The 12,828-nt window shown below is 36.4% G+C and overlaps 1 protein-coding gene across 1 annotated transcript in view; it reads right to left on the bottom strand.

The window, feature by feature from the left end:
* The window catches only part of LOC107103374 (SH2 domain-containing protein 1B-like), a 20,172-nt gene extending 10,169 nt beyond the window's left edge, over positions 1-10,003 (bottom strand). The window contains exon 1 of the mRNA XM_015403066.1: positions 9,686-10,003. Coding sequence (XP_015258552.1) covers positions 9,686-9,828 — 143 coding nt within the window. The 5' untranslated portion in view covers positions 9,829-10,003. The remainder of the gene's footprint in view (positions 1-9,685) is intronic.
* Positions 10,004-12,828: the final 2,825 nt, after the last annotated feature.

Below are 12,828 nucleotides of genomic sequence, written 5' to 3'. Positions count from 1 at the left end.
GTGGTGCAAAAAAGGTTGGGGACCGCTGCCTTAAGCCAGTCATAAGCGCCAAGACTATGACAGTTATGGTTAAACATATTATGACATTTATGACATTTATGATGGAATAATATGAAATTCTAAATAATGTCAACTTTTCTTTTACCAAAGGATAAATGACAACAGTCATAAACACTCCTTTGTGTTTATGACTGTGGACTAAATTTGTTATGACTAAATATCACAAAAGCGGAACATTTAATAAACTGTAAAAACACGTATCCTTAAAATAAGATTTCTGTAAAGCTCATCTTTCATTTCCGCTCACATCATCTCTGCTGCTGTCCCACTGGTCGCATCACTCTAAATAGCCACAGCAACCACTCAAAATAAGACGTTTTAATTTGAGCAAGGCTGACACCCTTAAGCCCAGTCTGGCTTTTCTTTTTACTGGGCTAAGCGGTAAACAGGCAATGTGTCACCCCTTAATTGAGTCACAGAGACTTTTTCGAAAATTTTCCTTTGACCTGTTGGTTGCACTTGTGCGACTTGAGGTTTCTTTAATTATGCCCAATAAAAAGAACTAGGTTGCATGTGCAACCAAATTGCACTCTAGGGCCATTATTCAGTTAATCACTCTTTAGTAGTTTAGTACTTTAGATAGTTAAGAGAAAAAACAAACAAATGCTGATAGATTATTTATTTGCAAAAATCCTTACAGAGTACTGCCTTCCATGTCTGATCTTGGTTCTGTTTGGTTCCTTTTCCTTCATGCAGCACAGGCTGTTCTACACAGACCAAATCACGCCTCTGCCTCTTACTAGCAGCCGAAACTAAAACCAGATTCTTCAATCTACCGGTAAAAAAAATAACAAATGGTAAATATGTCACCATGTAAACATGTTTATACTGTAAACGACTGTTGATTTTCCTTAAAACAGTGATATAAAAAAGGCGTTATAACAGTACAGACCATGTACCATTTTTACGTATGTTTATAAAATTTCCTGTTGTTTCATTTTCCCCACGCCGGTCAAAATTCCCTGTACTATGCTTTGGTATTTTAAAAGGTATATAATAAAGTCCTTATTTCTAAATCTTATTCTTGTTATTAATCATTCCTCCTTTTGGCTCACTACTACAGTTCTCATCTCTGCTGTTGTCTTTTTGATCCTATAAAACAATTCACTTCTCTTCCTCCATCTCACCTTTTCTGACATTCTTTCATCAAATTGATTGATAATCCTTCTTCTCTCAAATTCACTAATACACATTGTAAAGTTCTTCCTCTAGTTGATTGATTGCAACCTTTTTGATCACAAAGCAACAGTGGTGGAAAGTAACTAGTTATATTTAAGACTATGGCCATGCATACAGGCTAAATACTATTTTAAAAGCTGTAAACATTATAACTCTTATCTCCTGCACAAAGCGAGGGTTGCAGATTCCTCATCTAACAGGTAAAAATTGGGATCCTGTCTTAATATGACGGAAGCTTAAAGCTAACACCTACCTAAATTCTAGTAATCCTCGCCTTTTTGGATACCCAAATAGAAAAGCAAATAACTAACTGTAAGCCCAAATTACATGTGTGATACACCATTTGAAAGCTAACAACTTCTAGTTTGAAAATATAAATGAAAATAGTATGACTAAAACACAGTTGAACTGCAGCAGTTAAAACATGACTTCTAGTTGTTTCTTTTCTTCTCAAAAATAATAGGCATTTTTTGAATAGCAGTAACTAAAACATGCTTGAAAATAGGCATGTGTCATTGTTTTATATTTATTCTGCATCTTGTCAAGCACAACTGCAGCAAATTTCAGACTTCTAGGTATAAGAGTTTCAGAGCTGCAGGAATTTTAACTTCTGGAGTCATCAGCATCTCCAAACCTCTGTAAATGTGTCAAATTATTCCAAATTGTGCTTACTGTTTTTACAATGTCATCCCCAAAAATATCACTGAAACATTTTGATGGCCACAAAAACATCACGTAATTATCTAACAGTGTGCAATGATCCAGGATCGGATTTGCCTCTGTGCCATTTACGCCCGGCTATATATCTGGGCTGTACTATTCAAATTAGCCATGTTTAGCCTTGTTTTAAAGGTAATTTCATTGTTTAGAGCCAAGCATTGCATATGGACTTGTACAGTATTGCAAAAAAAAAAAAAAAAAAATCCACTGGACTTTGTTTCCAAGTTTGAAGACCTTTCGCTTTGCATCCAGGAAGCTTTTTCAATTCAAAATGTCAGAAATAGCATTTAGCTTGAGGCTATATAGAGTAAACCAAAAACAATGGCTTGTTTTGGCTTAGAAAACATGCAAATTGAACCAGACGAATGGGTCCGCCCTTCTTTGCTAGGCTACAATATCTGATACCTTGCCGAGTCTTGTCCTGAGGAGGTCGCTCTTCTGTGTTGGGCCGTGCGTCTGTGGAGAGATTGTTTGGTTTCTCCAATATAAAGATCAAAGCATTCCTCACTGTATTGAACAGCATACACCACTCAATGTTGCCCAGTCCAAAGGGGCGGACGTGTTCGTCTGGTTCAATTTGCATGTTTTCTAAGCCAAAACAAGGCTTTGTTCTTGGTCCACTCTATAAAGCCTGGAACTCAACACTATTTCTGACATTGTGAATTGAAAGAGCAAATCGGGGGCGTGAACAATTTTGTTTCGTAGGCTGAAAGGTGAAGTAAAAACATACCCAACATTGACCGGCCAAGTTTCTGGACACTAGGATAATTAGAAAGACGGTCAGCATTTGCTATAATAATTGAACTTTTTTGATGGTAAAAAGCAGACTTTATGTGGAGATTTTCTTATCATTTAATGTTTTTATTGTTAATATGCTGGATTACTTTTCATCTGTGGACCCTTATGGACAAATGGAGTATAAACAATCTAAGATTGGATTTATAATACAACCTCAGCAACACTTCAAAGGTAGGAAGTCAAAGCTTTAGTTAAATCTGGTGTCCATAAGATGAACTTGGTGAACTTCCAGGTATATTTTTAATACCTTCTAAAGAGTAAAGACACCTAAATGAAGTTAAAAAAGAACACATTTAGCAGTTGTGTGTGGTCTAGAGGCTCACGATCATATGCCGAGGCTCGCCCATAACCCAGCGACAGAGAATTTGTGTCCTTACAGCTATACCTTTGGCTACAGATAATCAGCTACTATCTCTATCCTGTATCCTTTATTAGCTTAAAAAATTCAGTCAAGTTTTGAAGGAAACTTTAAAGGCTAAAAGCAGCAAAGATTTGCCATTTTTAATGGTTTAAATCTTGCATCTTATACACATTTTGACATTTTCACAGTGACTATTAAAGCAGCTTTTTATGAAGGTCACGTTTTAGGTTCTAGTAGCTATTATTTTTGACATTGTTTTGATTAGGCAGGCAGTAAAACCGGGAAAAGACATGCAAAGGTCACCAGGCCAGAAATTAAACCCATGATGGCCTTATCAAGGACTTTCTCTGCTCTGGCACAGCAGTCTAAAAAAGGTTTCCATCTCTTCAGCATCAGAACTTGAGAAACTTTCAATGCGAGAATGGAGGTTGGTAAAGGACCCAAATGCAGAGATTTGGAAGGCAGAGAATAGTTCTTGCATGTTTAATAAAATAAAGGCGCAACAGAAACAAAATCCAAGACCAAAATACTAGAAGCCACAAACCAGGGTTTTAAAAACACAAGGAACCAAGCAACACAAGGAACCAGCACTGAAGAACTGCACAGGGAGAGTATATATGGAAATCAGAACAAATAATGAGGTAATCAGCTGATATGAGCAGGTGTAGATAGAAGGAACTAGAAGGGAGCTAGAGGAAAGGAGAGAAGCACAGGTGGGGAACAGAGAGTAACTCAAGACTGCTTAAGACCCTGTTTACACGAAGGGAAAACGCAGATATTTCCATGCAGTTTGGCCTCTCGTTTACACCTAAACCCCGCTTTTATCACAGAAAACAATTATTTCTAAAACCTCCGCCCAAAGTGGAGATTTCTGATGATGCCGGTTATGTGCTGCCATGTCAATAGGGTTAAACTGCGTTTTAGCTTCTTAAACGTCACATTATGCACCAAAAAAATCCTTAACGTCATGTCAGCGCCTGATGTTTGCAATTTCTTCCTCTCTCCACGGCGTATTTGTGCAGGTTGATGTAAATGTCAAGTTTTTTGAAACGTGCACAATGTTATTTCCATTTGAAAAACTCACACAAAGAGAAAAGACAATTAGGAGAAATTTTGTGCTACAATTAGATTGTCTTTTGCACTCAGACCTCGGCAGGAAACATAGCACTTAATTTTGATAGATATGCATGAACAGGAGCAAAGAACAGGGATATTTCCCCCCCAGGCCTGAAACTGGTGGTGGAGTGGAGATAGATGAAGTTGGTCAGTCTTAGGAGGAATGACACTCTGATGACGTTTTAGCTACGAAGGTGGAGGAGGGGCTGGAGGTGGGTTGAAACGGTGTCATTTGAATGAAGTCACACGGCGCATCCTCCACCTGCCCACAGGAGCAGACAGGTGCGTATCGGAGGCCTTTAAGATGAACTTTGGATGCCGACTGGCTTTCGTGGAGGTGTGGTTTAAAGCTGATTGGCTGTGTCGTAGGCGAATGAACCTCGCTATGTGTAAATGTGACCTAAATATAACACAAAATGGAAAATAAACCAAAGATTAACTAAACTGAATTACTTAGACAACTGAAAACTCAAAGGACCACAACAGAAACGCTATGTGTAAATGTGACCTAAATATAACACAAAATGGAAAATAAACCAAAGATTAACGAAAGTGAATTACTTTGATAACTGAAAACTCAAAGGACCACAACAGAAACAGACTCAGAGACATTTAACTTAGATTTTGTTGCTATCTAGCTATGCATGAAACCTAGAAAACAAAGATCCTGCTTTTTAAAGTGGGCTACTTCTCTCTCACATCAGATCTATTTCTGCTAAAAAGTTTCAGATCATCAAACTATTTTTAGAATCAACCAAGGCAGCCAGAGTACGAAGAGCAGTTCTCACACTATACGCTCATTCAGTATACATTTAAAATATTCCTGGTGCTCCTATTAAAACATGTATTTCTCTTTGATTACTCCAGGACCTTAGTAGAAGCCACACTGTAAGAAATGTCCATTAATTCACAGTATAAAGTACTGTTTTTATTTGAAGGACTTTTTCCATAATTTGTTTTTACAGATCTTTCAGAGCCGTTTGGGTAAGAGAGTTCTGTCAACTTTACTGATGACAATGCGCAACATTTTAGAGTAATTTACATTAGAGAAACATTGAGAGAAAACAAAATTCTGTAAAGAAACAGATTTTTTTTTAAAACAGAAAAATCCATAAAAAACAGAAAAGGTTCTGGCAGAAAATGACCACATTATTTTTATTTACGGTGCAGAAAAAACAGCTAAAGCTCTGCAGACCTCAGAAGCATCAGATAAGAATGATCAAAAAGAAAGAGAAACAGGGCAACTGAAACACCAAGGCTCGTCTTATATTTCCACAGACTTCTATAAACCAGCCGTCTCATGCCGACAGAATCAGCTTTATTGGCCAAAAACTGTGCGTGCAAAAAGAAAGAAAATTGATTTCGGCTTTACACTTTCGCAGGGTACAGATATCAAATGTAGAGACATTAGAGAAATGGCTTGTATCTGTTCACTAAGGGTTGTAGAGAACCCAGAAATTCGTACTTTCTTCCATAAAAGTAGCACTAAAACATATTTGCCAAATATAAGATTGTAAGACTCGTTAAAATGAGACTTTTTACCGTGCATTAATAGGCAGTAGATCAGTAACTCCGTACCTAAGTAGGCTTTTAAACACTACTTCAGTAATTTATTTGATGGCTACCTTTTAGTTTTTACCTGTGAAAAAATATGAGGATGTTTGTGCTTCATAAACTAAAAACAAGATTCTGTGAAATAAATAATTTTAAGAAATAATCTAAAGAAAATCTTACCCAGAAATAGATGCACTAATCTGCCCGTGTGGCAAAACAGCACTTTCACAGACTTAGACAACTTTTTGAAATTTCGTTTTTGTACAGCTCTCATGACATTTCCATTTGCAGTGATCAAATGTAAACATTGTGGGAGAAAAACATGGTGCTAGACTTCTTGCTCTAAGATTATATCAGGATTTTAAAACATCTTGCGAAGTGCAACTGTCTTACTGCACTGACAGATTATAGGAATTATTCTGGGCAGAATTTTATTAAAAAAGAAGATTAATAACGTAACAGAATTTGCTCTTACTTAAAGAAAAACCCTCAAAATTAGATAAAAATTTATTTTTTTTTTTTTACAGCACTAGTGGCTTGTTTCTTTCGATAGTAAGCTGACAGGAAGGGGGGTAGAGAGGGGGGGGAGACATGCGGGAAGGGCCGCAGGTCAGATTCGAACCCGGGTCAGCCCCGTCGAGGACTAAGGCCTCCATATGTGGGTTGTGCGCACTAACCAAAAATGCTTTTTGACCAGATATAACTTTTTGCAGCGTGATCGTAGAATTTAGAAGTTATGTAAAGTTACATAAAATATAAGTGTTTGCAAATACTAGTGTTTCAAAAACATTAAAATAAAGTATTCGGATACTTCCATTTAAAATATTGTTTTAATATGTTTTCTTTTAAGAAAATAGATCCGATCAGTTAAAGTTATCCATTAATGACACAAAATTTATTCTTGAAAAAATTAGTTGACTATAAAATTTGGCACTTAGAGTGAGGCATTAAAACATAATCGCGTTATTGGACATTTTTTAAATGCATAAATCAGTAACTCAGTCTGGTTGCATGCAGTGTTTTTATGACAGATTGCAGCGTCCTGCCTGTGTAGTATTTGCTTTTGTTTTTTCTTTTAAGCTTGATTTTGTTCATTTATTCAGTAAATATAGGGTAAATCCAAAAACAGCGAATCATTTGAGCCACTAAATAATAGTGCCATAGTGCTGATAGTTGAGGAAGGCACTAGTACCAGGGTGCAGAATGCTTAGTAATGCATTTTGCATAGAGACCTCCTGACCTCGCTCGCTGTTACTAGGAGCTACACATTTGACCACCGTAATTTGGTGACAGATTTTATAGGCACAGCCACCTCAGAGTGTGACAAAAATACAACAGTTTACTACATTTGTGCAACTCTTGTTTCTACGCTGTCAGCCTGTAGACCTAATTTGAGTGCCATTCATCTGTATGTCTGTCTTATAATAACATCTGTGAGGCCGTGGCTTGTTTGGATTCATCAGAACAGTCCGTAGCTCCTTTCCTTCACTGGATGAGTTTGAAGGAGTAGCAGCTAGGAACAATAGTTTGAGGTATTCCGATTAAGCCATAGCCTTTCTGAGTATATTTACCATAACAACATCATGCCCCCAAACACAAGACATCATTTAAATGTTGGTTTTCAGGCTAAATCTGGACGGCCCGTCATAGTCTCGATTTAGTCCTAAAATACTTGTTGAAAATTGAGCTGTGTGTAGTCGGTCTGATTTTTTACAACTTTATCACAACAAAAAACTTCCACTTAAACCAAATGTATACGTTGTTCGGATAGAAATCATGTCGTCTTTTCAATATCTTATCAACCAATTTCACTGCACATGCATAGATAGCTTTGGTCAACAATGGTTGATGCAATGGAGACGGTGGAACTTATTTAGTAGCTGCATTAATGGCCACTATGTCAATGGGATGAGAAAACCTGCTCAGATTAAGGGTAAATACACTTAATTTAAGAAATTTTTACTTGTTTCTAGGTAGTTTTTCCAGTGTACAGCCTTACTTTATCACAATCAACTGGATTTTGCTTTTTATTTATATAGGAACATAACGTAACTATGAACCTTTAACACCTAAAATAAGATAAATTAGCGTACATCTTTATATTTGAGTCCTTTTTTTTAGGTAAGAGATAAATAATTTGCTGAATAATTTACAGTATACTGTGCTATGCATATAGGTTATAGGAGCTTGACGAGGGCAAATACATTAGAACAATTACAGTGAAACTGCTCCTACTTTTCCTCGTAGTGCTCAAACCTCATTTCAACACAGATTCACACACTGATGGCTCTGAGCTAAATAGTAGCTGCAGATCAAAGTGAAGCTATCGTACGCACAATCTGGGCTCTGACTACCAACAGCAGTCAAGCTGGGTGAAGTGTTGCTGCTTCACTGGATGAGTCACCATGTTGTTAAATGTGAATTTAACACATGCAAAACAATAAACTTTTTATTTTATTTAAAGAAATGCAAGTTGCAATGGTGCTAATATGCTTGTTTTGTTGCTGCATTCTCAGGTTGAAGGGTGTTTGTCAGAGACACAGCATGGAGAAATAATTTTTAACAAATGCAACACCCAGATGTTTATTTTGATAATCTAACAGGTTGGTGGACTAGTGTGATGGTGTTGGGTCTTTTTGCTGTGGTAAGATAAGGATGAGTTGCTATGACTTTGCAACCTCAAGCTCATGCATTATGCAGCCAGACATTGACCGAAAGCACATATACGAGTGCCCCCCTGATCAGATAAAAGGCTGAAGGTTTTAAAGTCTATTGACAAGACAGCCATAATGTAAAATGGTTTAGCGTGACTGAAATCAGCAAATACTAACCCTAAATCCCTCCACACTGATGTAAACAACTCAGCGGCAGTAATTGATATCAACTGCTAGACGGGGGGCTGCAACCTTCAGAGTTTTTCCAAAAAATCTACCACAGGAAATGTGTCACAAAGAGCCACAATCTATTCATTTTAGGTTTTAAACAACAGAAAAGCGAGACATCTGCAAAAAGAGGGTAGATGCATTTTCCTCTATAAGATCTCAACATGTTTGGGAGCAAATTTTTTTTTAAAAGCAGAGTACCAAACTAATGACCAGGAAAGTGGTACTGGTACTTATCAGTGTAAATCAGATGACAGTTTAAACTGTGTTTTTATGCCTATGTTTAACATTCCTCAACTGATGTTTTCGGTTTTTATCCAAAGTAAACAAAAGCTGCTCCAGAAGGCCCAAAGAGCCGCTTGTCTGCAGGCTACAGAGCCCTGGTTTAGGGGGTCATTACTGTTTCCCAATGGGAGAGGCAGGTTTGGAAAGGTTTGTTTCCACTCAACAAATGAATTTGTAATTTTAAAGCTACTTTTTGCATTAAGTCAGGTAATTGTTAAAAAAAATTCTTTGTTTGATGGTCTAAAACCACACAAAGAGAAGTGCTATAGAAGGGGCCAGTTATTCAAAACTTAGTAAAATATTTATAATTTTAACTGATTTAGGCAGCCAGGGGGGCGCAGAGTTACTAGAATGCACCAATTTGTTTTAGTTTCAAGCTTAAGTTCAATTTCAATATAAAAATCAAGACATTAAGAAGCAATCTTCAGGCTGAAAGTTTTCTTTGGTCTAACCTCTGCATTTCTAACACATTAGCTGATGTTTTCACAGCTAGTTAACACCGAGGCCCTGCAGAGGACAGTGAGGGGAGCCGAGAGGGTGTGTTTCAGACGCACTCGCTGTTTGATCCACCACCATACTGGTACCGAAACATCAGAACCAACACACTGCAGCTCAGCTTTCTGCTTCCAGTTGTTCACTTTGACTATACTGCACTGTTATATCAGTTCAGTCATTTCCACTAGTTTGTTGGGTAATTTAATAGAAACATCTGGTTTAGATTGGTACTCACTAGACACACAGACACAAGGCACCCTGGATGCTCTCGCTCTCTCGGATCAGGTAGGCTCCATCCTTGTTCTTTCTCCCCAGCAGCTCCTCACACTCCCTCTTGGACATGGCGCCGTGGTAACATGCCGGCAGAGCCACTGCCATGGTGAACAAAGGCTGCGGGCCAGCAAACAGTCTTCAACCTCTTTGTCTGCGATACTTCTGCTTTCAACTAACAAGTAAAAAAAAAAAAACCCACACCTCAGTTCTAGACACCCCTTCAGGAGGCGCGATGAAAGCTCCGGACCACAGAGAAAATGAATAAATGAGTGCAGAAGGAGGTCAGCTACTGCTGCCTTGATATGCTTGGAAATATGCACAGTGACACGTCAGGAAACCAAGCTGTTATTCTGAGAATGTCTGCAGGAAGTTTACACGTGTAGATATGACAAGGGACATAGAAACTGAAAGATGTAGGCTACTTCACAAACCAGAGAGGCACATCTATAGGTCAGAAATAATTCATCAGGGGAGGATGTAAAAAAAAACAAAAAAAAAAAAACCTAAGTTAAAATCCTTTTAGCCATGTGATCAGATGCAGTAACAATCAGCCCCTCTATGTCTCTTTACTGATGACATAGTGAGGAAAATTCCTGTCATCATCATCATCATCATCATCATCATCAATAAGTCCACCATGTCACATTTAGTTATCTAGTGAGAGATTAGTTTCTGTGCACTATAGTGGGAAAAAAGCATTCAACCATTAATCCCAGTTAAATGAACGGATATTGATGGATTTCACTCAGTCAGCTCTTTATTTTATATCTTTGCAAAGAGTGAACATCTCATCATACAGCCCTTACTGCTCTGTATTCAGCCCCGTTCTGCCCGGGCAGAGTCCGTTCCCCCCTACTTACAATAATGGAAAGTAATCAGAGTCAAAACAAATTACACACAGTTAAACAGTAACATGTTATGAATAAACCTTGACAAAGAATCTGATTTGTTATGGGAAGAGGCAATGTCTGGTCTACAAACACCATCCTACAGAGAATGGTGTGACCTTGAAGGTGACACAGACTGAGTGAAAACTTTTATAGTGAGTAAATAGGATAAATTAATATATGATAGAAGAAAGATACCTACATTTTCTGACCACACACTTCAGTGCAATAAAATGCAGTTTTTTTCACTTTAGTTCTGCTCAGTTTAATTTGATTAGCTTCACTTAATTCAGGTTTCTTTGGATAAAGTTCAGTTTAATCTCTTTTTTTAATATGACGTTTTTTTTATTGATGTTTTTTTCTCTTGTACAGCACTTGTTGATACTAGAAATGCAAACGTTTTTCTTTCTTAACTCCAGTTTAGCCAATGAAAGCAAGTTTATTTTCTTCGGCTCAGTTTGAGTCAAGTTTGGTATTAAATCAAGTAAGAATGTGGATTTAATTTTATTTCTGTCCAATTGAATTCATTTCACTTTAATTTGGTTCTATTAAAATCCCTTTGTTATTTACAGTTAAGTTCAATTTTCTTCAGTTCAGTTTAGTTTGGATCATTTTCTCATGATTTAAATCCCTCCTGATCAATTCAGCTAAAACTTTTCTCAATATGCTTTAATTAGTTTAATTCAATTAAATGCATTTCAGTTTATTTTGAACCAGTTCCTTTTTTTAATGGGAACACAAGGCAAAAACCATACGGGTACTTAAGATAAAACTAATGATGTACAATTTCGGCAGAATAGAATAGACCTGGAATAAGAAGCCAGACATTGAAAAAACGTAATAATTATAAACAAATACAGACTGTGGAATCCAACTTTGATTGGTAACAACTGATTTATTCAAGTTTACCCAGCTTGATTTATGTAGTTTCTGAATTGTTAAACTATTGTTAATAAATGAAGCTGGGTAAACATAATTCAGTTACTTTTTTACCAATTGAAGCATTTATTCAAGGAGTTTATACAGACAAAATACAACTATAGAAAAAAACTATACAGTTATGGGAACATAATACATCCAGGTTATGAACCTGTATAACAAAAATGTACAAGGGGAACTTTTTTATCTATATAATAGTGCAAAAATAGACTATTTAGAGGAATACAGCAATGGGCCTAAATAGTATCAGTCACAAGTTGAAAACTTCCATGTTTGCACCTTTAATACATTTAAATAGACAGTATTAGATCTAATGTTAGAGCTTATCTGAACAATAATATGCATGAGCTGAACAATAAGTGCAAAAACAGGCATCAGAGAGCCCTCTGCTGGTGGGCTGCAGTATTCCAATAATGAGTAAGAATGCAACTGATCTCTATTTATTCACTGCATTGCTGATAGGCCATTGGTGGTGGTAGTGGTGGAGTGAAGCCACATGCCGCCATATTGGTACTCCCTAGTTAGACTGGTTGCAATGTAAACAATCTGTGCACTTCAGCATCGAACAACGATGATGTTCTCATTTTCAGGGGGAATTAAGACTTTCAAAACAAAGATAAAGTCCTCACTTTGAGACACACTTGGTGTTTCATAGTATCAGTAGATTCCTGTAATTTATGGTTGAAAATAGGCACATCACATTGCATAGTCAGTATGAAGTCTATAAATCATATATAACATAACATACAAATATATATATTTGTATATGTTTTGTGTCTGTATATATATATATATATATATATATATATATATATATTACCGGTATATATTATATATTAGTGCTGTCAAACTATTACAAATTTTAATCGCGATTAATCGCATAATATCAACAGTTAACTCAAGATTAATCGCAAATTAATCACATATTTTATCTTTTTATTTTATTTGGGCATTTTAAAAAATGCAAATGTGCAATAATGTAAAAAAAAAAACTTGCTTATACAATAAATTTTTTTTATTATTATTTTTTTAAAGCACTTTTAAAAAACTAGAATAAAGATATCCTGGTTTAAATTCCGGCCAATAATTATGAAAAAATTGTAAAAAAAAAAATTACAAAACTACAGAACAGTAAACAGTACTTCAAAGAACTCCATAAAATGAAGTTTTTTCTCAAACATAGGACAAAAATAAAGATGTACTGTTAAAATAAAGTGCACATTCCGTTATGAAATTCAGACTTAATTCAAATAAAATGAAGTTACTCACAAAATAATAA

The sequence above is a fragment of the Cyprinodon variegatus genome, unplaced genomic scaffold (assembly GCF_000732505.1).
Source record: "Cyprinodon variegatus isolate N-32 unplaced genomic scaffold, C_variegatus-1.0 Scaffold1435, whole genome shotgun sequence".
NCBI lineage: Eukaryota > Metazoa > Chordata > Actinopteri > Cyprinodontiformes > Cyprinodontidae > Cyprinodon > Cyprinodon variegatus.
The sequence above is the reverse complement of the archived record's forward strand: the minus strand, read 5'-3'. Positions and strand labels throughout refer to the sequence as shown.